At 44.1% G+C, this 27,496-nt stretch overlaps 1 protein-coding gene across 2 annotated transcripts in view; it reads left to right on the top strand.

Annotated features, from left to right (window-relative positions):
- Positions 1-2,501: 2,501 nt before the first annotated feature.
- CRPPA (CDP-L-ribitol pyrophosphorylase A) overlaps positions 2,502-27,496 on the top strand; it is a 182,842-nt gene continuing 157,847 nt past the window's right edge. For both annotated transcript variants that reach the window (XM_074945826.1, XM_074945827.1), the window contains exons 1-2: positions 2,502-2,983; positions 17,628-17,907. In XM_074945826.1, the coding sequence (XP_074801927.1) occupies positions 2,829-2,983; positions 17,628-17,907 (435 nt within the window). In that variant the 5' untranslated portion in view covers positions 2,502-2,828. The remainder of the gene's footprint in view (positions 2,984-17,627; positions 17,908-27,496) is intronic.

The following is a 27,496-nucleotide window of genomic DNA, read 5'->3' on the forward strand; positions in this document are numbered from 1 at the left end:
TTTAAAAATGTATAGTGTGTACGTTCTAAAAATGAAACCTATATCTATCTCTGAATTGTGAAGAATATGTATTAAGGTCATAACAACCAACAATAATGCACTTTTATGTAGAAATCCATGATTAAATCGAGTCTTCCTAACTAGTGATTTAAATCATGATTTAACTTGAATCCACACGGATTTAAAGCCACTTAGACTGCACGGCAGGGAGTTTGAGTAAAGAAATTATGCACATCAATTTATGCTGCATTTTGTCTATTACCCAGATGCAACATTTACATATGGACCAGCTCCCCTTTACTTCATTCACTTTTCCTCATGTAACCTCATGGAAGCCAGAACATGGTCCTATAAATTCATAAGGATAAACTGTATCAGCTACTATTGTATCTTCATGCAATGGCTGCTCTTCGAGCATCTCTCTCCTGGGGTCAGTGGGAATGAACCAATACTTTTGTGGACTAAAAAGGGGTGCTACAGTAAGCCTCTGTTCACATTAGGACACAGTGCTGCCAAATTCAGTCTGTTCTCCAAACCATAGAGCAGGGGCAGCCAAATTGTGGCTCATGAGTCGCATGCAGCTCTTTTAGTTAAAGTGTGGCTCACGGAGGCTCCCTCCCCCACCTATCAGACTGGGGTGGCGCGGGGGTGAGGTTGGGACCTCTGCCTTGCAGTGGGGTGGTGGGGTAGGGGCTTCTGCCCAGTGGCAAGGAGGATCTCAGGGCTTCATCCCTGTAGGGCACTCCTGCTCGGGCTTGGGGCTTCAGCAATAGCAGGACAGAAGCCTTGAGCCCTGGCAGGTGCCCCTTGGGGGCTGAAGCCCCAAGCTCTAGCAGGCATGCCCTTGCTCTTGAACTTCTGAAAATTGTTATATGTGGCTGAGAAGGTCAGTAAGTTTTCCCACCCTGCCATAGAGGGTATCAATGGCTGACTTTCCAGTTAGCAGGGCAATTTTAAGTCCTTCCTTCTGCTCCATTTATGCTGGGAAATTTGGATCTAAATGACAGGTCTCAAAGAACCAGGTTTCATCCTTTTACAAACAGTAAATTATTTGTTTCATAAATGCTGAATCACGTAATTGAGACAAGTGTGTTAGATAAAGAAATGCCACATCTTACCATGCTGAATGCTGTGAAGACTATAGTTAAAAAGTGCTTTGAAGATAGGGTTGCCAACTTTCTAATTGCAGAAAACTGAACACCCCCGCCCGGAGGCCCATCCCCTGGCTCACTCCATCCCCCCCTGTTTCTTGCTGTCCCCCACCCTCACTTTCACCAGGCTGGGGCCAGAGGTTGGGAGGGGGTGTGCGCTCCAGCTGGGGGTGCGGGCTCCGGGATGAGGGGTTCAGGGTGCGGGAGGGGGCTCTGGGCTGGGGCCAAGAGGTTCAGGGTGTGGGAGGAGGTGCAGGCTCCCGGCTGGGGGTGTGGGTCTGGGGTGGGGACAGTGATGAAGGGTTTGGGGTGCAGGAAGGGGCTCAGGGCTTGGGGGGTGGGATGCCGGCTCTGGGAGGAAGTTAGGGTGTGAGAGGGAGTTCTGACCTCGGGCAGAGGGTTGGGGTATGGGAGGGGGTTCAGGGTGTGGCACTAGCTGGGCAGTGCTTACCTCAAGTGGCTCCCGGAAGCGGCCAGCATGTCTGGCTCCTAGGTGGAGCGGCCAGGGGGCTCTGTGCAATGCCCACGCCAGCAGACACCACCCCTTGCAGGCAGGCACTGCATGCACAGCTCCCATTGGTTGCGGTTCCTGGCCAATGGGAGCTGCGGAGCTGCTGCTTGGGGTGGAAGCAGCGAGTGGAGTACCCATGGCCATTCCGGTGCCTAGGAGCCAGATATGTCAGTTGCTTCTGGGAGCCATGCAGAGCCAGGGAGCCTGCGTGAGCCCCACTGCGCTGCCCATTGGATTTTTAGTGGCCCAGTCAGCGGTGCTGACCGGAGCCGCCACGGACCCTTTTCGACCGTGCGTTTCAGTCAAAAACTGGACACCTGGCAACCCTATCTGAAGATGAAAAAATGAGCTAAGCACTGGGACATGCTTTTCTAGGGCATCTATCACCACAGTGGGCTAGAACCAGTTGACTGGGGTGAATTCTCCACTATCTTGTACTTGTGGCCCAGATCGGACCTGCCCCGCTTCGTAACTGCAAAACGAGGCCAGCAACTCACCACCTGGCACAGGGCTAGTAGCCCGCGGGGGCCAGGCACTGCTGCACGCTGGCCTCTTCAGGCCCCAGTCGGGCGCCAAGGATTACACTAGCCCTGGGCCTGCGCTAAATTACACGCAGGGACAGACCAGCGTGGACCTCAGGGGATGGGGAGCTGCAAACAGCGGCTCTGCGGCTTGGCAGGGGGCGGATGCGGGAGTCCGGGAGCTGGGGCCGCACCCCAGCCCCGCTCCACATGCGGGGACAAGCGGCGAAGAGCAAGAGCGCCCGCGTGCAGCCGGACTGCGCAAGCGCATTGCGGAAGCCTTCTCTGCGCCCCTCCCCCCCCCGCGCCTTCAGGGATTTAAAGGCCAGCTGGCGGACTGCCCCCAGGGTCCCATCCGCTTGCAGGGCAAGGAGCCGGCCACCCCAGGGCAGGCGGGAGTGACGCGCCAGGCCCATGCGGGGAGCGGCCGCCCACTCAGCCTGGGCGAGTAGGGCCAGTCCCGGGGGGGAGGCTGGATTCTCTGGATCGCGGACGTTGCAGGGGAGATAAGTGACGCGGGTGGGCGAGGGAATCGGCCGCTTGCCCTGCTCCCGGTCTCTGCGCCACCGCCGGGAGCGTGCCGTGCCCCAGCTCTGGGGACTCCCGCTGGAGCTCGGGAGCGGACGCTCCAGGCCTAGGCCCGTGATGGAGCCAGGGAATGTCCTGAGCGGCGAAGCCTCGGTGGCCGCGGTGCTGCCAGCGGGCGGGAGCGGGGAGCGCCTTGGGGGCGCCACCCCGAAGCAGTTTTGCGCCCTGCTGGGCAGGCCGCTCATCAGCTACACGGTGCGGGCGCTGGAGAGGTAAAGAGCCGCCCCACCCCCTCCAGGCACCCCCCCCCCTCGGAACATGGCTCCCCTAAACACCCCGCTCCCCCCAGTTCTGTCTGCCGCCTCCCTTCCGCCCCACAGTCCAGCCCCTCCTACACCTCGGGACACGCCCCGCCTCCACCCCTTCTTCCCTCCCTCCTATCCCTGCCCCCAGACTGGGCACCCCACCCTCTGGGATTAAACTCCCCCTTGCTCCCTTCTGCCTTCACCTCGAGCCACCTGCCTGCCACACCCTGCCCTGTGCAGCCTGGGGGGCTCTGCCCCTTTCACCCCCTCCCCCAGCCCAGCGGCCACCCTCTGAGCCCCAGATCCCGCCCTGGGGTTCTGGCACCAGCTAGTCTCCTCTTGCCGCCCCCCGTTCGGAGGCGCTTTGCCACCGGCTTCACGCTCCAGGACTCGTCACCTGCTGAGTTCCCGCTCCCCCAGCTCCTGCATACTCAGCTCGTTTGCTGCCCCTTTATGTGTATCTTCTCCCCTGGGCTTGTCTGTCCTCTGCGTCATATCCCTGGAGCTGCTGTCACTTGTTGCATGCCCGCTCCCAAATACCCTTGGCAAAGTTGGGAACCCCCCACGCCACCTGTACTCAGAATCATAACCAATTCTGTTTCTACTCCTGAAAAAAATTAATGGGTTTTACTGAGGGCTGGAGTAAACAAGTGCAACTCCTGATATGGTGAGCGTGAGCTGCATCCACTTGTACGATGGTGAATTTGGCTCTGTTTCTACAACAATATAGCTATTGTTAGAATTACATACTTGGGACAAGCAAGTATTTCTCTCTGATATCATCAAAATATTTATATATTAATCAAATCCAGTTAAATTAAACAAGTCACTTATGACTGTTCCTAATATGATTCTCCCGAGTTTACTTTTCTGCCCATAGCCAAAGCTTTTGGCAATGAAAGTGGGGTTAGTGCTGATTGACATTCCTGAGAGAGAGGGAGAATTCACATCCTCCAAGTTTGGGTGTGTGTGTGTGAAATGCAGTGCTCTCTATCAGAAATCACTACAGGCCTCCTTTATGCCTGCCCCTGGCATCACATATGCATTAATACCCTACCTTAATAGAAAACATGAAGTATCTTGTGGAATTAATTAAATTTCAGTTGAATTGTAAATTGATAACTAACATAATGTAAGGCTGCATCTGTGACTCTTCTTTGTTTCTGCTGAAGCAAAGAATTCATGTATCAGCACATTTCGGCAGTTAATATTTTTTCCATTTTACAAGATTGCTGGATTTTAGACATGTGACTGTCTGTGGATGTGTAATAAATCTTTAATTTGTAGTCTCAAACATTAACATACTACACAGGCCTGGACCTTGGGTAATTTAAAATGTGAGACACACATACTATAGACCAGGGGTGAGCAAACTTTGGCCTGCCAGCTGTTTTAATCCGGCCCTCGAGCTCCAAAGGGGGAGCAGGGTCTGGGGCCGCTCCATGCAGCTCCCAGAAGTAGAGGCAGCCAGGGGCCTCTGCTCTGCATGCTGCCCCCGCCCCAAGTGCTACTCCCATTGGCTGGGAACTACAGCCAATGGGGGCAGTGCCTGCGGACAGGGCAGTGTGCAGAGCCGCCAAGCCACACCTTGTGGGAACCAGAGATAGGACATGCTGCTGCTTCCGGGAGCTGCCTCAGTTAAGGGCTTCCTGCACCCCTGAGCCTTCCCCCCCCCCCACACCACAACTTCCTGCCCCAGCCCTGATCCCCCTCCTGCACCCCTCGATCCCAGCCCAGAGCACCCTCCTGCACCACACCTGAGAGCCTGCACCCTCAGCCAGAGCCTGCACTCCTTACCGCACCCCTGCCCTAGGCCTGATCCCCCCCCCTCCTGCCCTCCGAACCTCTCGATCCCAGCCTGAAGCACTGTCCTACACCCCAAACTCCTCATCCCCAGAGCCCGCACCCCCAGCTGGAGCCCGAGCCCCTCCCACATCCTGAACTCCTTATTTTTGGCCTCACCCTGGAGCCCACACCCCCAACCAGAGCCCTCACCCACTCCTGCACCCCAACCCCAATTTTGTGAGCATTCATGGCCTGCCATACAATTTCTATTCCCACATGTGGCCCTCGGGCCAAAAAGTTGGCCCACCCCTGTCCTGGGCTAACAAACTCATTGGCCATTATTCTGTTCAGTGCAAATGCAACAGAATATAGTTAGTGGACCAATATCTGCTATGAATATCCAAAAGTAAAATTGCACACTTTTTTTCTCATTTGATTTTGATCACCCATTTGATTTATGAATTCAATATTCAAAATATACAGAAAAAAAAATACTTTCCTTGAAGGGACTTTGCAATGACCCAGGACCTTCTGGTTCCAATGCCGCCAAAGTGTCTTGTCTGTTCACATATGCCTAGTGGCAGGAGGCAGACTTTCCAATTCTAAAGAAAGGTGGGAATATACCTTTCCATACATTTTCAATCTTGCAGAAAAACCTGTGTTGTCAAAGATTAGGAAGCTGAACTCCAGCTAGTTACTCGGTTTAAACATGAACAGGTATGTCAAAGGATTTCATGCTGCCAAGAATCTGCTACAATAAATTCCTTTTGAGGCTTGTCGGTTATGTCCTTCACATATTGTATTCTGGCTTCCCATAACGTATTCTTACTTGACTTGAAATCTCACATGCCAAATTCCATTGGCAGACTTGTGTGTCGGTATCACATAAGAGTATTTCAGAAGTGGTATATATTAACTGAATATCTGTGTTTTTTAAACAGCATTAGGGGCCGAATTGTTATCCTGATGTTAACCATACCTTACTTTGCCAGTATAGCCCCATTGATTTCACTGCAGTTGTGTGTGGAGTCAGGTGTTATCACTGTTCAATGCGAATATGGACAACTGACTAATTCTGAGTTATTAAGCCTCATGACAGGCTTAAGGTTAAATGCTGCTACTGTTCCCCTTTTCTAGATGAATAAATGGAGATACAATGCAATTAAGTGACTTGCCATAGGTCTCAGAGCAAGCCAATGAAAAGAGCTGAGGAATAAAGCCCAGAAGCCCTAACTCCTAGCTTCATATATGCTTTGATAGATAGACCTCGCTGCTTTTCTGCACTAGGATAGTTTCCTAAGGACACTTGCCACCGTTCAGAACTACTGCACCTGTATTCTCCCTCCCTGGTTGAGCAAGGAAGCACTTTTAGGCTTCATTCTCCCCGCCATCACCTTTTTTGGGCAGATACCCGCATCTCTTTCTTTCCTGACTGGGGTTTTTCAAGGCTGCACAATTCCCTGCTTTACTGTTAGTGCCCCAGCAAGTCAGACTGCCTAAGCAGGCCTGCTTTGCTCTTCTTCTCCAAGGCGATAACCAGTGTAATTGCCTACTGTTATAAAGGTACCACCCAGCTCTTTCTAAGCAAGTGAGTTTATTCTTAAAATAAAACATTTACAGAGAAAACATTACGAACAGTGATAGATCCTTCATGCATGCTAATAAGCTTACTGACGACTGCCCCAACTCCAACAAGGGGTCTGGTAGGTGGCCAGTCCTTCAAACCTGTCCTTAAGGAGTGGGGCACCTCTTTGGACAGTTGCCCCAGCACCTTTGGACAGCAGGACAGTGGGTCCTGTGTGTTTGCTGGATCAGAAAGAAGGGTCTGTGTGAGTTTAAATTCAAGTTATTTACCCCAAAATCCTTTCTTTGTTGGTCTCTGGAGAATCCAGTTTGAACCACTCTATGTGAGTCTCTCTCGATGGTGGTACCTCTGTAGAAGTGTTCCAGATGGGGCTGATTAGGGAAATCCAGTCAAACTGTTGTTAGTTCCTGGAGGGCTGTGGTCACCTACTGTAATCTGCCAGGGTATAGGCAGCCTACCTTGCAGGTGGAGCCAAACCTACCCTGGTGGTTATGGTGGTAGTTTGAGTAATGGCAGGCAAAGATCCAGGGTTCAGACTCCAGTCCAAAGGTGACATTGGAGTTGCGGTTGAGGGGCCAAGCCAAAAATCAGAACTGGAGTTAGAAGCCAAAGGGTAAACCGACATCTGGTCAGAGCCAGGAGTCAGCAATCACATTTAAGCTAAAGGGTAAGACTGAGTCAAAGTCAGCCAAGAGTCTGAGTCAGGAGTCAGAAACTAGAATTGAGCTAGAGCAGGACTTGGAGCAGTAGTGAGAGCAGGATAAACACAGCTGCAGGCATGGTACATATTGAGCAGCCACTGGGGTAGTGTTGCTGCAAGGCTCAGATAGCAGCCTGCTGGCTCCCCTGCCCAATCAGGAAGTGTAGGGGTAGGGGCTCACAGGGCCCAGCTGAGCTTGCTGGGTTGCCTTGTGACCAGGCTGAGAGCCAGCTCTTCCCCTGATACCTTCTCCCATGAAATTACAAACAATCTCCATCCCACAATGATACACAAACTTAACATAGTAAGATCTCCCAAAGATATTGCAGGATATTGCCATATTTGTCACAATGCTGGCCATCTTTATTAGGATATGTCAGTTCATCCAGTTTTTGTCCAGGTTTCTTATGGTAAGTCCTCGTGATGGCCAAACAACTTTAACAGAGAGAGGTTTCCTCTGGATTCAGAGTAACAACCGTGTTAGTCTGTATTCGCAAAAAGAAAAGGAGTACTTGTGGCACCTTAGAGACTAACCAATTTATTTGAGCATAAGCTTTCGTGAGCTACAGCTCACTTTGATTAGTCTCTAAGGTGCCACAAGTACTCCTTTTCTGTTTCCTCTGGAATTACTCTTTCTAGCAGAGATGTTTTTTTGATGAGTTCAAGCTAGTGTCAGATTCTATAATTTACCATTGCTTGAAGACTTGATTGATTTAAACACCAATGCTTCTCTTCCTTTATTTCTTAAGAAAAGGGAAACCTGAGATAAATTCTTCATTTAAGCAGGAACACATTCACTCTGCAAGTAGCAATATGGAGAGAAAAATCTAAACAGTGGGTTTGGGTAGTGTTGTTAATAACACTAATGCAGCAGTTTTGTTTATTGTACATTTAGCAGAAAAACATTTTTCAGTGGTGTTAAACTTATTGAAGAATAAATATTTTTCATAGAGCCAAATAAAGACCTGCAAAAATTGCTGGTCAAATATGTTGGGCCAAATCATCAACAGATATAAATGGGAGTAGTTCCACTGAGAACTTTGCTGATTTCTACCAGCTGAGGATCTGGCTTGCTGTAACTATAGGAATTATTGAACTGCATTAAGAGGTGACCATTAGAAATCTGGAGGGGGTGTGGGGGCTGGGGGAATCCTCTGCACTTCAGTGATCTCAGTTTTGAAATGGCTTCAAAGAAGTTACTCCAGATTTTTTCAGTGATCAGAGTTGGGGGCCCATTATTTTGATCTCTTGTTTACTCATTTGGAAGTTGTTTTCCAAACTAGGTTTCATGTCTATACTGTCTGGGGATTATCCCGTTCTATAACATTTTTGATGTGTGTGTGTGTATATATATATGGCAGACTATAAAGCATTTTGGGAGCTCAGAATAGATCTCTTTCTCAGTTACTGCATTGTACAGATTCTTTTTCATATTATATGTGATCAGATCAGACTGAAAGCTTCTGCTTAAAAGTTTTTTTATAGTTGAAAAAAGGAAAGAATGATATTTGACATTTTAAAACAAATTTTTCAAGCTGATTTTGAATTTTTTTTTAAATTGGTGAAGTTTACCATCAAAAGAGAGAAGTTGAACAGTTTCAGGAAAGAATTAATCACTCTGCTGCTATATTGACTGTCTGTTGACATTCCATCTAGAGTCACTAAATAATTTTGAAATGTGTCTATAATCAGATCCTCAACAGTCAATGCAGCTGTGTGACATGGAATTCCTGTTAATGAGAAATCTGCAGTGTACTAAAACAATACTATATTAATATTTTTCATCATTCTTATAATCACTTGGATGTAGTGCCATTGTATGGATCAAAGCATGGACTCTTTCCTTTCTAATCATTCTGGGCCACCTATGCTTTTATACGACTAGATTGTGTCCTTAAGGCACAGCCCTAAATTAGGATTGCCAACCCTCCAGGATTTTCCTGGAGTCTCCAGGAATTAAAGAGTAATCTTTAATTAAAGATTATGTTATGTGATGAAGCTTCCAGGAATATGTCCAACCAAAATTGGCTACCGTCCCCTAAGTAGAGCCACACCATCCCAGAGTAAGCTCAAGAAGGGATTGTCCCTGATCTCAGTGGAGAGGGGTGCACTCAGCCTTCTACAGGGTTTGTGCAGAGGTAGGGTGCAGCTGTGACTCCTCCCTGCCACTTTGTTGTGGATTGCATCAGTGGAGGCATTGAGCCTTCCTACACCGTACAGTCAATGGCTGATCATAGTCTGCCCTGATACTGTCCCTCTTCTCTACCATTATCAAAGAATCATAGAAATATAGGGCTGGAAAGGACCTCGAGAGGTCATCTAGTTCAGCCCCCTGCGCTGTGGCAGGACCAAGTAAAGCTAAACCATGCCTGACATGTTTGTCCAACGTATATTTAAAACCCCCAGTAATGGGGATTTCCCAACCTTAGAAGCCTGTTCCAGAGCTTAACTACTCTTTTATAGTTAGAAAGTTTTTCCTTATATCTAACCTAAATCTCCCTGGCTGCAGATTAAGTCCATTACTTCAGTGGACATGGAGAATGTTCTCTTTATAGCAGCCCTTAACATATTTTGAAGACTGTTATCAGATCCCCCCTCAGACTAAACATACCCAATTTTTTAACCTTTCTTTATATGTCAGGTTTTCTAAACCTTTTCTCATTTTTGTTGCTCTCTTCTGGACTCTCTCCAACTTGTCCACATCTATCCTAAAGTGTAGCATCCGGAATAGGACGCAGTACTCCTGATGCGGCCTCACCTGTGCTGAGTAGAGTGGGACAATAATCCCCATGTTTTACATACAGCATTCCTGTTAATACACTCCAGAATATTATTAGGTTTTTTGTTTTGTTTTTTGGAGCTGCATCACATTGTTGACTAATAATCAATTTGTGATCCACTAGAGCCCCCAGATCCTTTTCAGTACTACTACCACCACGAGAATTATTCCCTATTTTGTAAGTGTGATTTGATTTTTCCTTCCTACGTGAAGTACCTTTCATTTGCCTTTATTGAGTTTGAAATTTTATCGTTAGATGGTTCAAAAGATAATTAAGATACCACTTTCCCTACCTCTCCACGAGACACTGTGCATATGATAGCTGCAGTGTGGTCAGTGTCATTTGGCTTCAGAACAAGGAATTTGAATGCTGTTCGTGTATCAGTCTGTCACTAGTGAAAATGCAGACCAGATTCTGCTTTTGCACCATCTCACAACTGTGTGGAGTTCTGCAGTTTAGCAAGGGATAGCACAAATCTCTTCTTTAGTTTCTATTGATGTGAGTATGCCTTTCTCCCTGAGTTTTGCTTTAATTTTAACTCAAAACATGCAAAGAAGAGTTAAGTTGAGTTCAGTTAGTTTGTCCTAGGTTTGAGTCAAAATCATGCAAAAGTGGAAGATTTTTATGGCTAGATGTATGACTGTACTGAAGTACACTTGAAGGATTCACATGGAATGAAACGGGAAACCAAGGTGTCAGATGATTTCAGGCTTTGTAACAATTTTTGCACAGATTTAATACTAGGGAGTTGTGGAGGCCTGTTTTTCCCGACAGTAAAGCAGACTGATCACATATAAGTAGAAAATATTTTTTATGTTGCAGAATTTTAATAATTGTGTTCCCATTTATTTCTTTGTTTTAAGCAGAAACTAATTTTTAAAAATTATCGCTAAAACCATTAATGCTGTTTCCGTAGTTATAAAAAACAAATACTCAAATCATTGTAGATAATCTTCTAATTTAGAAGTAGATACTTACACTTGGCCTAGTGGGGCCACCTTTCTGTTCCCCCTATCCTGTTCTTTACAGGATATGTTAACACAGTGTGTGTGTGTGTGTGTGTGTTGGAAGGGTCTGGGTGGAGGAGGGAGCATGGGAAAAGTTCACAGATCCCAGGAAAACTTTTTTAAAGGTGGGGTGAATGGGGGAGTTGCTGAGGGGCGCAGAGCCGCTACCTCATACAGCACCCAGGTGCCTGCTTCTGCCCCATACAGCTACCAGGACGCTGCTCTACTCCCCCATGTGCAGGCACTGCCCACTCATTGTCCTGTCAGCCCTTTGGTCACGCACCAAGAGCTGTGTACCTGGATGAGCAGAACAGCCTGGGGATGGGAGCTGAAGGAGCCTGGGAAACAGCATATGTAGTAGCCTTGGGGGGCTTCAACCTCAGCACAGCCTAGAAGTTGGGGAGAGCAGTAGGGGGCATGGGTCATTCTCTTGTTGGATACCTAGCACCTTGTAGGGACAGGATCAGAGCTGGGCAAGCAGGGAGGGATGGGGTGAGAAGCAGCAAAACAGTAGGGATGGGAAAAGAGGGCAGAGGCAGCACCTCTGGAACAGATCCTAGGGACTCACTGCACCCTCAGAGAGAACCCCCCAACCCTATTGACTGTCACTGCACCCCAGCACTGAGAGAGATCCCCAACCCCACAGTCGCTGTACCTCAACAAGACACACCCAACTCTACTGACTGTCATTATACCCCTGCCTGGCCCCAGAGGATCCCCCAGCTCTCTGTCACTTTACCCCAGTCCTGCTCTCACTTTACCCCCAACCTCACTCACTGAATGTTACTGCACCCCTCCAGCCTTAGAGAGACCCCAACTCCACTGATTGTCACTGCACCTTGACCCCTGAGAGAGACCTCCAATCCCACTGTCGCTGTACTCAATCTTCCCAGCCCCAGAGATCCCCTCAACCCTACTGTCATTTCACCCCTCAGTGAGACCCCCAACCTCAACTGTCACTTCACCCCTTGTTGAGGGTCTCTCTATGGACTCCACTGAATCTCACTGGACCCCTCTACGCCCTATTCCCAGAGAGACTCCAGACCTCACACAATGTTAGTGTAGCCCCCTAGCCCAAGAAGGAGACTTCAACCCCACTGAATCTCACTGCACCCCCCATGCCGCAACCCCCCAGGATATATTTTAAGAATTTGTATGAGGCCTGTTGACTCATTTAAAAACAATAACAATAAATCAGTATAAATAGCGTAAGGAGCTAAGTTGCATGTAATTATGTAATATTTACATAATTACATGCAACTATAAAAGAAATTGTGAATTGTCTGTATTAAGTGCATGAAAATTTTCAGTGGGTGTTTTGATAGGCCTCCCCACTTTTTTCAGACCACTTTAAGCACTGAGTCTCGGGATTGCTCTATACGACACTAGCCTCCTGAGGATTAACCAGAATACTTGTGCTTTGCTCCTGCCTCCAATGAACCCCTTATGCCCAAAGGGTTGGGTGGGTGGTATTGTAATAAGAGAATCCTCAACTGTCAGTCTGAGCAAAGGAGGCTTGGTGCTGAGGATCATGTCCGATTTTTCAGTACAAAATCATTATGCTATTACAATGTTAAGATTACACATTTAACAAAGGTTGCAGATCTCTCGAGACATGTAGATAGACTTATGTGTAGTGCTGGGGAGGAGCTGGTGGTCTTGGTACATGTAAGTACCAATGACATAGGGAAGGATAGGAGAGAGCCAAATTTAGGCTGTTAGGTAAGAGATTTCAGAGTAGCAGTCGTGTTAGTCTGTATCCGTAAAAAGAAAAGGAGTACTTGTTAGTGCCTAAGGTGCCGCAAGTACTCCTTTTCTTTTTAGGTAAGAGATTGAAGTCCAGGACCTCCATGGTACCATTCTCTGAAATGATTCCAGGTTCCGCACGCAGGGCCAGTTAGACAGGCAGAACTGCAGGGTCTCAATGCGTGGATGAGACGATGGTGTAGGGAGGGGGGATTTAGATTTATTAGGAACTGGGGAAACTTTTGGGAAAGGGGGAGCCTATACAGGAAGGATGGGCTCCACCTAAACCAAAATGGAACCAGATTGCTGGCACTTAAAATTAAAAAGGTCGTAGAGCAGTTTTTAAACTAAGGGCTGGGGGACAGCCGACAGCTGCAGAGGAGCATATGGTTTGGACAGAGACATCCCTTAGGGGAGGATCTACTAACAGAGATTGTCTATGTCCTAGTAAGGAGGAGAGCATAGAAGATGATAAAATACAGGTAGGATCTGATGAGAAACAGTCAAATGAAAAAAAGTCTCATTCAATTATGTCATGAAATGGGAAACAGCTAAAAAGTGACAAGTTTTAAAAATGTTTATATACCAATGCTAGAAATCTAAATAATAAGATGAGTGAACTAGAGTGCCTCATATTAAATGAGGATATTGATATAATAGGCATCACAGAAACTTGGTGAAATGAGGATAATCAATGGGACACAGTAATACCATGTTACAAAATATATCGGAAGAACAGAACAGGTCGTGCTGGTGGGGGAGTGGCACTATATATGAAAGAAAGTGTAGAATCACATGAAGTAAAAATCTTAAATGAACCAAACTGTACCATAGAATCTCTATGTACGGTAATTCCATGCTCTAATAATAAGAATATAGCACTAGAGATATATTACCGACCCCCTGACCAGGGTGGTGATAGTGACTGTGAAATGCTCAGGGAAATTAGAGAAGCTGTTAAAATAAAAAACTCAATAATAATGGAGGATTTTAACTATCTCCATATTGACTGGATATATGTCACCTCAGGATGGGAAGCAGGGATAAAGTTTCTTGACACCTTAAATGACTGCTTCTTGGAACTGCTAGTCCTGGAACCCACAAGAGGACAGGCAATTCTTGATTTAGTCTTAAGTGGAGCACAGGATCAGGTTCAAGAGGTGAATATAGCTGGACCGCTTGGTAATAGTGACCACAATATAATTAAATTTAACATTCCTGTGTTGGGGAAAACACCACAGCAGCCCAACACTGTAGCATTTAATTTCAGAAAGGGGAACTACACAAAAAGGGGAGGTTAGCTAAACAGAAGTTAAATGGTACAGCACCAAAAGCAAAATCCCTGCAAGCTGAATGGAAACTTTTTAAAGACCATAATAGTGGCTCAACTTAAATGTATATCCCAAATTAAAAAACATAGCAAGGGAACCAAAACAAAGCCACCATTGCTAAACAACAAAGTAAAAGAAGCAGTGAGAGGCAAAAAGGAATCTTTTAAAAAGTGGAAGTTAAATCATATTGAGGAAAATAGAAAGGAGCATAAACTCTGGCAAATGAAGTGTAAAAATATAATTAGGAAGGCCAAAAAAGAATTTGAAGTACAGCTAGCCAAAGACTCAAAAAGTAATAGCAATTTTTTTTTTAAGTACATCAGAAGCCCGAAGCCTTCTAAACAACCAGTGGGGCCACTGGACGATCGAGATGCTAAAGGAGCACTCAAGGATGATAAGGCCAGTGCGGAGAAACTAAATGAATTCTTTGCATCAGTCTTCACGGTTGAGGATGTGAGGGAGATTCCCAAACCTGAGCCATTTGTTTTAGGTAATAAATCTGAGGAACTGTCCCAGATTGAAGTGTTATTAGAGGAGTTTTTGGAACAAATTGATAAACTAAACAGTAATAAGTCACCAGGACCAGATGATATTCACCCAAGAGTTCTGAAGGAACTCAAATGTGAAATTGCAGGACTACTAATTGTAGTCTGTAACCTATCATTTAAATCAGCTTCTGAACCAAATGACTGGAGGATAGCTAATGTGATGCCAATTTTTAAAAAGGACTCCAGAGGTGACCCCGGCAATTACAGGCCAGTAAGCCTGACTTCAGTGCCGGGCAAACTGGTTGAAACTGTAATCAAGAACAAAATTGTCAGACACATAGATGAACATAATTTGTTGGGGAAGAGTCAACGTGGTTTCTGTAAAGGGAAATCATGCCTCACCAATCTACTAGAATTCTTTGAGGGTTGTCAACAAGCATGTGGACAAGGGGGATCCAGTGGATAAAGTGTATTTAGATTTTTAGAAAGCCTTTGACAAGGTCCCTCACCAAAGGCTATTGAGCAAAGTAAGTGGTCATGGGATAAGAGGGAAGATCCTTTCATGAATTGGTAACTGGTTGAAAGATAGGAAACAAAGGGTAGGAATAAATGGTCAGTTTTCAGAATGGAGAGAGGTAAATAGTGGTGTCCCCAGGGGTCTGTATTGAGCCAAGTCCTATTCAACATATTAATACATGATCTGGAAAAGGGGGTAAATAAATAGTGAGGTGGCAAAATTTGCAGATGATACAAAACTACTCAAGATAGTTAAATCCCAGGCAGACTGTGAAGAGCAACAGAAAGATCTCTCAAAACTGGGTGACTGGGCAACAAAGTGGCAGATGAAATTCAGTGTTGATAAATGCAAAGGAGTGCACATGGGAAAACATAATTCTAACTATACGTATAAAATGATGGAGTCTAAATTAGTTGTGAACACTCCAGAAAGAGATCTTGGAGTCTGTGTGGACTGAAAACATCCACTCAGTGTGCAGCGGCAGTCAAAAAAGCTAACAGAATGTTGAAAATCATTAAGAAAGGGATAGATAATAAGACAGAAAATATATTGCCTCTATATAAATCCATGGTACGCCCACATCTTAAATACTGCTTGCAGATGTGGTCATCCTGTCTCAAAAAAGATATATTGGAATTGGAAAAGGTTCAGAAAATGGCAACAAAAATTATTAGGGGTATGGAATGGCTGCCATATGAGGAGAGATTAATAAGACTGGGACTTTTCAGCTTGGAAAAAAAGACGACTAAGGGGGGATATGATAGAGGTCAAAAAAAATCATGACTGGTGTGGAGAAAGTAAATAAGGAAGTGTTATTTACTCCTCATAACACAAGAACTGGGGGCCACCAAATGAAATTAATAGGCAGCTAGTTTAAAACAAACAAAAGGAAGTATTTCTTCACACAGTACTCGGTCAGCCTGTGGAACTCTTTGCCAGAGGATGTTGTGAAGGCCAAGACTATAAAAGGGTTCAAAAAAGAACTAGATGAATTTATGGAGGATAAGTCCATCAATGGCTATTAACCAGGATGGGAAGGGATCGTGTCCCTAGCCTCTGTTTGCCAGAAGCTGGGAATGGGCGACAGGGGATGGATCACTTGATGACTACCTATTCTGTTCATTCCTTCTGAAGCACCTGGTATTGACCACTGTCGGAAGACAGGACACTAGGCTTGCTGCACCTTTGGTCTGACCCAGTATGGCTGTTCTTAACAATCCAAAGAATTAGATATGACAAAATATATGGTCCCAACCAAAAGTATCGTTAACTTGTTATTTGTGTTGAGAATGATCAAATTCAGCAGGAGGGAGCAGTAGATCAGAGCCTGGGCAGTTGCTTTGGCCACTGTGCTCCTTGCTGCCTCAAATTCCCCCTGGAACCACCCAGTTATTGCATCGTTTCAGTGGGGTTATTTTTTGGGTTTGCCTATTTTTGTGTAAGGAGGGTGCTGGAGGAAATTCCTTCTCATTCCACAGTTCGCTAGATTCATGTATTGTTTCCATTTTTAAAAATAATTGTTGTACACATGGAAGTGATATACTCATTTTATTTGGTTGGGTTTTTTTAGGTACTGCCTGCGTAGAGTTTTAGGAAACAAACATGGAAATGAATGAACTTGGATTATGCTGTTAAATATTTTGAAATGCAGTACATGAACACGATCTTTATTTTCGGATGCATATATAGAACATAACCAAGATATAAATAATGTTACTTCAGTCAGCACTTCAACCAGTTCAAATTAGTGTATTTTTAAAATCTAATCTAGCTAGGTTCTTCTCTGTGTCCATCACAGTGCTATTTTTGGGGTCAGTACATTTAGCAAACTCCCCCAGCCCCCCCCCCCCGCCCTGCCACTACCACCACCCCAAAAAAAAGTTTATCTAAATAATGTTAAGAACCATCAGATTATTGTCTTCATGGTCAAAACAATGTTGTGGGACTTAAATATTTGTACATTTTGTGAAACTAGCTTTATAAAAAGGTAAATATATATGCGGAATACCAATATTTCCAGACCACTGTTACAATACTACATTATAACCATGTTTTAACATCTAGCTTCTACCACTATTGTTTGACTCACATAGCATCTTCCATATTGCTGTCCATCTCTACCTTGACAGTGATTCACTTTCTAGCATCTGTCCAGAGTCTCTTTGCTGTCTGACTCTCATTCAGTTGTATGTGCTCTGATACACAGTAGAACTTGGAATAGTCCAAAATTCTGTGTACCTAATGATATGAGATTGAGGTTAAGAGCAGCAAGACTATAACTGTTGGTTAGAGTGCACACACATTTGAAAAGGAAGTGACAGGTCATTGGGACCCAGAATGGGATTGGACTCAATTAGTTGATACGGTTCGTTGACGAGGGGATTTCTGGCTGGTATATCTGAAGTCTTACTCCCTAGTCCTTCAATTTATGTGTGGGCAGACTCCTGCACAGAATCCCATTGACTTCATTGGGGCTCCATCTGGATGGAAGGGTCCACCCACATGGCTCTTTTTTCAGGATCAGAACCTTAAAGTAGCAAACTGATATAGCAACTTTAAAATGTTGGGAAGTGCTTCATTATGTTAATATTTTTAATCCTAATCCAGGTGCTCAAAGATTTATTTAAGAATACATGCAAGCAATATTTATGCTTCTCTACAATTTCTTACAGAATAAACTGGATATCGGATATTGTGGTGGTGGTGTCTCTAGAGAACATTGAAACAATGAAGTCTATCATTGAAAAATATGGCCACAAAAGAATTACGGTTGTAGAAGGTGGAATGACTCGCCACCGGTCAATTTTCAATGGACTGAAAATCTTTCCAGAGAGCAAGCTTTCCAGCTGTCCACTCCAGAAACCAGAAGTAGTGATTATCCATGATGCTGTGAGGCCATTTGTCGAGGAAGATATTCTTCTTAAAGTGGTTTTGGCTGCTAAAGAACATGGGGTATGTACAGCACAACACCTGAACTCTTTAAACTCTTACATGGTACAAAGTAAAATAGGAACTGTATTAATACCTCAACATAGTACCATACATTTTAAATGGAACAAAATATAGGACCCAGTCATGTAAGCAGGTCAGCTTGGGTGGAAGTGCTTACAGGATAAGGGCCTTATTTGCCACACAGAATAATATATAACTAGGATATGGAATTAATTTGCAATTTGTAAGGTAGGAAGCTACCAGCCTGATGAGAATTTACTGTGTATGCTTGATCCTGCTGGCCTTTAGTATGCAAAATTTTGTTGACCGATACCTAGATACTCCAGTGATGCATAGTTTATAGTTATCTAGAAGAGAGAGTAATATTTTTGTGGCATAACAAAGAGCTTTCCCTATTATACTTTTCCATCTCACCCTTCATCACGAATTCCTTCACAAAGTGGCAAAAGTACTGTTCCTATTACATTACCTGATTTCCTTAAAACCCTTAAACACTGACATATTGTGTAGAATTACATACAAGTCTTGTAGATCAATGTTTGTTGTTTTGTGTGGATACAATGAAATTGAGATCTTATGCTGATGGGAATAATTAAGCATCTGATGAAGTAAGTGAGCTGTAGCTCACGAAAGCTTATGCTCAAATAAATTTGTTAGTCTCTAAGGTGCCACAAATACTCCTTTTCTTTAAGCAGTAAATGGCAGGGAGGTTAGCTAACAGTTAGTTAATGATCAGCCGCAAGCCCTAAACACACCTGGTCATTAACTGCCAGGAAATGCCTGTTTTGGAGATCATTATTTCTATTGTTTTCCTTTATAAAATAGTTTTTGTGTTTGTTGTCTTGAGCTTTGTCTGATGCTGTTGATACAGTTTTTGTTTGCAGTACCTGTGTTTTCCTAGTCACTAATCATTGGTACATTAAAAACAGGATATTTCTGAATGCTGTTAGGATTTATAGGAGACATCTTATAAATATCAGTTAAATGGAATTAAAATATGACAGATTTTAATCTGATGCACAGACAAAGTATGGAGGATATGATCTGTAATTTTCTAAGTAATCTCAGTGAAATTATTGGGGACTATGACTGTGAGTAAGGTGAGCAGGACTTGGCCCTGTATTTTTAACGGAACTCCTAACATTATTATTCAACAGTCATATAGTAAAACTTATGTTCAGTTATGCATGTGAAAAGTATTAAAGTACTGTATTTTCTGCATTGCTACATAAAGTTCTACATGTGAACACATTTTATTACCACTTGTCTAGGGGGGCAGGGGTCCCCTCAAGTCCCCTCCAGGCTCCATTTCAGGTCTTTATGCTGTCTTTTTGTCCTTCCCTCAAGCCGGTTCTTGGAGCAAACAAACAAAAGAAGAATCCTCTCCCCTCTCTTCCTGTATGGGAGAGGAGAGTTGATGGGAAAATAAAGAGAGGTAAGGGTGGCTTGGAACTCATGCAGTCTTCTTGGGTCTACTCTTTGGTCTTAGTCTAAATGGGGTCTAGCCTCTCCTTGTGGGGTGTACTGCTCTGTGGCTGGTTCTTGCCGCTTCAGGAGCAGAGAGGATTGTTATCTCACTTTCAGCAAACCTATCTAAGGTAGGTTAGCCTCTTCCTGTTCACCACCCCTTCCTGTGGCAGCTTTTCCCTTTAAGCCCCTCCCATCCCCACCAGCCTTGCAGGTGCCCCACATTGGAATTGAACAGGCCCAGGGGAGCTTGTTAATCTCCTCTCTGTCAGTGTGAGGGTGAGTGCCCCGTCATACGTTGCTATGATTTGTTTCACTTACGTACCATATACTTTAATATGGGATTATTAGCATAGTGTAACCTTCTGTATTAACTGATTTTTACATGGTCCGTGGTTTAAGTGTTACACTTGGGGAAAATTAAAATGCATTTTTACATACCTCTATATTTAACCATCTTGGGTCATCGCTTTATTCTTTTGATCACTGATTCTGAGAGGTGCTCAGTGATCTCAACTGCCATTGATTTCAGCACTTAGCAGGATCAAGCCTTTTTCTTTACCAGATTAAGGTCCTAGACCTGCAACTCATTGTACATGGGTAGACTGGTGTATTCAGGTGGAGCCTCACTGACCTCACGTGCATAACAGATTGTAGGATCATGGTGTAAAATTCTAAATATTTGTATATTGTATAGGCAAAAAAATGTCTTGAACTAGAGTTGAGGAGAATAAATATCAGTAACATAATGGTTTTAAATAATTAATAATAATACAGTTGTTACAAGAACATAATAATTTTTAAAAATCACTCACCTAAGAAATTCAGAGTTCAGGTTAAGCAAAACAGAAACCCAAATGTTTAAATTCTACAGTATCCACATTGTGCATGAGACAGAGTAGAAATTTTGTAATGGTGCTTATGAAAATCATACATTCTATAATTCTTCATCATTTTCTTGAGCCTGATTCCTTTCCTTTTCTTTCTCCACTGCTGGGATCAAGTACCATCAACACTGGAAAGCATCTACTTCATGAGTTGGGTGCATGTGATATTTGGATACTTACACTCAGCTTGGGAAGTTGTAAAGTTTTATTGCTACCAGCCTTCCCCATTCTGATGGCTGAAGACAAAACTGTCTCATGTTCAACCTGTTCCCTGCAGTGAGCATTACGGTAGAAGGTCAGCAGCATCAGTATGTGTCTGTCTTTTCCACTGAGACAAGGCTACTGCTGAAAAGAGGATGAGGCCTAATGCTTCAGACTCAGTGCAATGGAAATGGCGATGCCTAAGATCCTCACAATGGCAGTGTCTCAGATTCCTCACATTTTTTGGAGTTTCCACAAAGATCTTACAGAGACTTCCCCTTACTGGGACTTCATTTCCTCAGGGAGTAGTTGATGAAAATTGTGTTGACTCAGGTAGCAGGGCAAGGGCATTGACAGCACTGATGCAGGTGGGAAGGTTGGTGTAGTAGGTAGGGCATTGAACTGGGATTCAGGAGATCTGGGTTGAGTTCCTGATTTACCACAGACTTCCTTGGGCAAATCAACCATATGTTTCAGTTCCTCATGAGTACAACAGAAATGATAACTTCCCTATCTCAAAAGACTGTTGTGAGGATAAAATCTGTTTATGACTATGAGGCACTGGGATACTAGAGTGGCAGGAGTATATTGGGAATAAAATTCCCCTGGTGCCTGTCCATTTTGGGGAGTGGGGTAAAGGAAAAGAAGTCATGAAGTAGTAGCTGTATTTGGAGCTGTGGCAGTGGTGTATCAGGCTTAGAAGTGAGTTGTGGCATTTCTTAACTTGTAGGAGTGGGACGAGCCATTTGTTAAAATATGTATTATGAACATTACATTATGTAAGAGCTCCCAGAGTATATTTATGATTATAAATCCAAATACATAAAGCTCCATGGCAATCGGCTTATATTTTGGTAGGTTGTCTTCATTAGTAAGAGATGAAACAGACTCGACTACTTTTTCTTTAGTGACAGTTTAGAATCATAGAATATCAGGGTTGGAAGGGACCTCAGGGGGTCATCTAGTCCAACCCCCTGCTCAAAGCAGGACCAATCCCCAACTAAATCATCCCAGCCAGGGCTTTGTCAAGCCTGACCTTAAAAACTTCTAAGGAAGGAGATTCTACCACCTCCCTAGGTAATGCATTCCAGTGTTTCACCACCCTCCTAGTGAAAAAGTTTTTCCTAATATCCAGCCTAAACCTCCCGCACTGCAACTTAAGACCATTAATCCTTGTTCTGTCATCTGCTACCACTGAGAACAGTCTAGATCCATCCTCTTTGGAACCCCCTTTCAGGTAGTTGAAAACAGCTACCAAATCCTCCCTCATTCTTCTCTTCCGCAGACTAAACAATCCCAGTTCCCTCAGCCTCTCCTCAGAAGTCATGTGTTCCAGTCTCCTAATCATTTTTGTTGCCCTCCGCTGGACTCTTTCCAATTTTTCCACATCCTTCTTGTAGTGTGGGGCCCAAAACTGAACACAGTACTCCAAATGAGGCCTCACCAGTGTTGAATAGAGGGGAACGATCACGTCCCTCGATCTGCTGGCAATGCCCCTACTTATACATCCCAAAATGCTATTGGCCTTCTTGGCAACAATGGAACACTGTTGACTCATATCCAGCTTCTCGTCCACTGTAATCCCTAGGTCCTTTTCTCCAGAACTGCTAGTGAGCCATTTGGTCCCTAGTCTGTAGCGGTGCCTGGGATTCTTCCGTCCTAAGTGCAGGACTCTGCACTTGTCCTTGTTGAACCTCATCAGATTTCTTTTGGCCCAGTCTTCTAATTTGTCTAGGTCCCTCTGTATCCTATCCCTACCCTCCAAGGTATCTACCTCTCCTCCCAGTTTAGTGTCATCTGCAAACTTGCTGAGAGTGCAGTCCACACCATCCTCCAGATCATTAATGAAGATATTGAACAAAACCGGCCCAAGGACCGACCCTTGGGGCACTCCACTTGATACCGGCTGCCAACTAGACATGGAGCCATTGATCACTACCCGTTGAGCCTGACAATCTAGCCAACTTTCTATCCACCTTATAGTCCATTCATCCAGCCCATACTTCTTTAACTTGCTGGCAAGAATACTGTGGGAGACCATGTCAAAAGCTTTGCTAAAGTCAAGGAACAACACGTCCAGTGCTTTCCCCTCATCCACAGAGCCAGTTATCTCGTCGTTTAGGATCTGCACCAGTCATTTGGAGACTTTTAAAGTCTGCTGGAGCCTTACATTCCAGTTGGCTTGCCTGATTTGCCAGTAAATATATTTCCAGAATTGTTCCTGTCCATTAGAGGTTACCAATGTACCCAATTTGAAATTTCTAACACAGGCCATTTTTGAGATAGGTGATGACAAAAAGCACTAGAGCTTTCCAAATATGATTGTCACTTTGTTCTTGAGTCCCATATCTCAACATAATTTTCCTAATCATCTCAAACTTGGGAAAATATTGCTTGCTGGCCACATTCCACACGTGTCAAAATTTAAGTGGAAAAGTAGTCTTCTGTGACAATTTTAGGGGGAAGGAGGCAAATGTGGGTTACAGTATAGTGGAAAACATGTCTCAGTCTTTGTTCTGGAGAGTCTGCTATCTTTCAATGAGCTTTAACCACCAAATGAAGTGATAACAGTGATTCATCACAGGGGTCCTTTCTCCTTTTCTTCCTGAAAAATCCTTTTCCATTATAAATTCAAATGTCTTTTAAAATGAGCATCAATGATTATTCAGATCCTGATCACGTAATTAACACAGTGTTTTTGTAAATCTGCTATTTTAACATAAGGTTATTTCTAATAGTGATAGAAGCATGGAATTATTTATGGTGATGTGAACTTTCAGATAAGATTGATGTTGCAATGAGACTAGCATTTTTGTTTTCTAAATGTGTTTGTGTTTGTTTATGTGAAGGATATTTTTGGATCTGTTCTGTCCTGTCATCAGACTCTTACTGTTTTGAATGTTTAAATTCCCACTTAATGCTAAAGGAAATAAACTCAGACACTTCATTTACAACTGAGTAATAGTATGTTTGTGATACAGTGGACGATTTTTTTTTCTCACTAATTTTCTTCTAGGGTGATTATAGTATCTAGCTGCATAATCTTTCCAAATAAGTTGGGTACAGGACAAAGACAACCTTTATAAACATTTTCTTCACCAGTCAATGTGCCCTGGTTTGTCTGATCATCCCCTGGCAGTAGATAATCAATCCCCAATTTGCTACTGCTCTGGGCTTGCCCACGTAATCATCTGTTTCCCATGTCGGACATACTCTTCCTTTTCTAATGTATATCCAATCTATTTTAGATATTTATAAGTTGCTCCTTGGCTGTCTAGTGTCTTTCAATAGGCAGCAGGTTTAAAAGAAACAAAAGGAAGTATTTTTCACACAACACACAGTCAACCTATGGAACTGCTTGCCAGAGGATGTTGTGAAGGCCAAGACTATAACAGGGTTCAAAAAAGAACTAGATACATTCATGGCGGTTAGGTCCATCAATGGCTATTAGCCAGGATGGGCAGGGATGTTTGCCAGAAACTGGGAATGGGTAACAGGGTATAGATCACTTGATGTTCTGTTCATTCCCTCTGTGGCATCTGGCATTGGCCACTGTCGGAAGACAGGATACTGAGCTAGATGGACCTTTGGTCTGACCCAGTATAGCCGTTCTTATGTTCTTTGTTTGGAGCAGCAAGGAAGAGGAGCTGTTTTGGCCCACTTTCATGTATTTAACTTCTGTATGTTTCTAAAAATATGCCTCCTGACCAGGAACAAATAATAAAACAGCTACTTTCTCAACTGGCATAGCTTCACTTAACTCAGTCGAGTTATGCCAGCAGAGAATTTGACCCAAGAAGCTCTTGGCTTCCCTTGCGACCTGTCAGCATAGGAGCATCTGAGGACCTGAAAGGACCTTCAGATTGTGTAACAGAAGCCTTTGGAATAGAAGTTGGCAAACTCCCCTAGTTGCGGGGTGGGGAGGGGAAAAGTTACCTTCATCTAACAGCTACACTTCATTTTGACAGGTTTCAGAGTAGCAGCCGTTTTAGTCTGTATTTGCAAAAAGAAAAGGAGTACTTGTGGCACCTTAGAGACTAACAAATTTATTTGAGCATAAGCTTTTGTGAGCTACAAGTACTCCTTTTCTTTTTACTTCATTTTGAGGAAACCACTGGACAGCCGTAGACTCTCCATCTCAAAATTGACACTTGCAGTTTCAGAATATCAGAGAGAAGTTACCCTCTCCTATTCTCTCTTGTAATCATGTTCTTACCATATCTACAGGAGTCAACTCCTCAGTATTTCATAACAGAATGTAATTATTTCCTCTTACATTATATGTCAAAGCTTTACTGATATAAAATCTGGCAGAAACATTAAATCACTAATGCAATAAGGATAATACTACACTGTTGTTCATCTGCATACCATATAGATAGTGTAATTGTATGAAGTTTTAATGTTCTTAAAATGGCAATTGATCAAATAGGGGATTGCGCTCCTTAATTCTACTTGTCAGACAAATAAATTACTTTATTACATTTACTAATCAGTTTGTTATTTGCCTGTAGGATTCAAAATGTTCCGCTTACCCAAAAATAATAAATTATGGCTATAAATTAATTCTCTGAAACAATCCCCTTATTATGTAGCTTTGTAACCAATTAAATCCATTTATGTTTTTTGGGGGAAATTTATAAGTAAAATTATACGTTCCTAGAAACAAATTCTTCATTGCCAGTAAAAGCTGGGGATGGTTGAAGCTGAAGAAGGCAGCAATCCAAAGCCCATAGCAATATCTCATTGCCAACGTTTTAAACAGTATCACCAAAAAATGTTTACAATTAAAGTAAAAGGAAAAACCTGTCAATTCTATTATTGGAAAAATTATATTACAGCGAGAGAGAGTCTCTCTTTGTCCCTCTGTCTGTAGTTAAATTTGCAACTAGATTTGATTATAAACCTGATTTTTATCCCTTCTCTAACTCAAAGTAGAAGCAAAAGAGTACTTGTGGCACCTTAGCGACTAACCAATTTATTTGAGCATAAGCTTTCGTGAGCTACAGCTCACTTCATCAGATGCATCCGATGTCTCTAAGGTGCCACAAGTACTCTTTTTCTTTTTGCAAATACAGACTAACACGGCTGCTACTCTGAAACCTGTCAAAGTAGAAGCTTCATTCTCAGAATTGGAAGGTGGACTCTCTAATTAATTTAATGAATAACTGTAGTTTTCAATAGGCTTCAAAGAAAAATCCTTATGTTCGTAATTAGCAAGAGTCTGAAGATAAGATGAATTTGTCAGAGAACAAATTGAATCAACTGAAGGAAAAATGTATGCTGAGGGATGAATTTTCAGCAGTGGCCACTGTGATGCACTGAAGAAACTAGGATTTGGGGAAAAATTATATGCTTAATAAAATGCTTGGTGACGATTGTTGCTTTATACATAGGCAGCGGAGAAAGTTGGATCCCAGTACCTTATTAGATAGTGTTCATGTAGGGCACCTACTCACACATCACTCAAGGAGCCCAGGTCTGTGGGAACTTCTACTGCATACATTGTAAGGGCTTCCAAAGCTTACTGAAATCAGTGTAAAGACTCTTAATTAACCTCAGGTTTCAGTGTAGCAGCTGTGTTAGGGTATGTCTACACTATGAAATTAGGTAGAATTTATAGAAGTTGGTTTTTTAGAAATAGTTTTTATATAGTCGATTTTGTGTGTCCCCACACAAAATGCTCTAAGTGCATTAACTCGGCGGAGTGCTTCCACAGTACCGAGGCTAGCGTCGACTTCCGGAGTATTGCACTGTGGGTAGCTATCCCACAGTTCCTGCAGTCTCCGCTGCCCATTGGAATTCTGGGTTGAGATCCCAATGCCTGATGGGGCAAAAAACATTGTCGTGCGTGGTTCTGGGTACATGTCATCAGGCCCTCCCTCCCTCTGTGAAAGCAACGGCAGACAATCGTTTCGCGCCTTTTTTCCTGAGTTACCTGTGCAGACGCCATACCACGGCAAGCATGGAGCCCACTCAGCTCACTGTCATTGTATGTCTCCTGGGTGCTGGCAGACACGGTACTGCATTGCTACACAGCAGCAGCAACCTATTGCCTTGTGGCAGCAGACGGTACAATAGGCCTGAAAACCATCCTCATCATGTCCGAGGTGCTCCTGGCCGCCTCGGTAAGGTCGGTCAGGAGCGCCTGGGCAGATATAGGTGCAGGGACTAAATTAGGAGTGACTCGACCAGGTCATTCTCTTTAGTCCTGCAGGCAGTCCTATTGTACCATCTTATGGTGAGCAGGCAGGAGATGTGGATGGCTAGCAGTCCTTCTGCACCGTCTGTTGCCGGCCAAAGATATAAAAGATAGATGGAGTGGATCAAAACAAGAAATAGACCAGATTTGTTTTGTATTCATTTGCTCCCCCCTTTCTCCCTCCCTCCGTGAAGTCTTGCCTGAAATACCAGAGGGAGGGATAGCTTAGTGGGTTGAGCATTGGCCTGCTAAACCCAGGGTTTTGAGTTCAATCCTTGAGGGGGCCATTCTGTGTGACAGTTGTTTTTGTTTCTCCTTGGTGTAAAGCCACCCCCTTTGTTGATTTTAGTTCCCTGTAAGCCAACCCTGTAAGCCATGTCGTCAGTCGCCCCTCCCTCCGTCAGAGTAATGGCAGACAGTCGTTCCGCGCTTTTTTTCTGAGCAGACGCCATACCACGGCAAGCATGGAACCCGTTCAGATCTCTTTGGCAATTAGGAGCACATTAAACACCACACGCATTATCCAGCAGTATATGCAGCACCAGAACCTGGCAAAGTGATACCGGGTGAGTAGGCGACGTCAGCGCGGTGATGAGAGTGATGAGGACATGGACACAGACTTCTCTCAAAGCATGGGCCCTGGCAATGCAGGCATCATGGTGCTAAAGGGGCAGGTTCATACCATGGAACGCCGATTCTGGGCCCAGGAAACAAGCACAGACTGGTGGGACCGCATAGTGTTGCAGGTCTGGGACGATTCCCAGTGGCTGCGAAACTTTCGCATGCGTAAGGGCACTTTCATGGAACTTTGTGACTTGCTTTCCCCTGCCCT

This window comes from Natator depressus, chromosome 2 (assembly GCF_965152275.1).
Source record: "Natator depressus isolate rNatDep1 chromosome 2, rNatDep2.hap1, whole genome shotgun sequence".
NCBI lineage: Eukaryota > Metazoa > Chordata > Testudines > Cheloniidae > Natator > Natator depressus.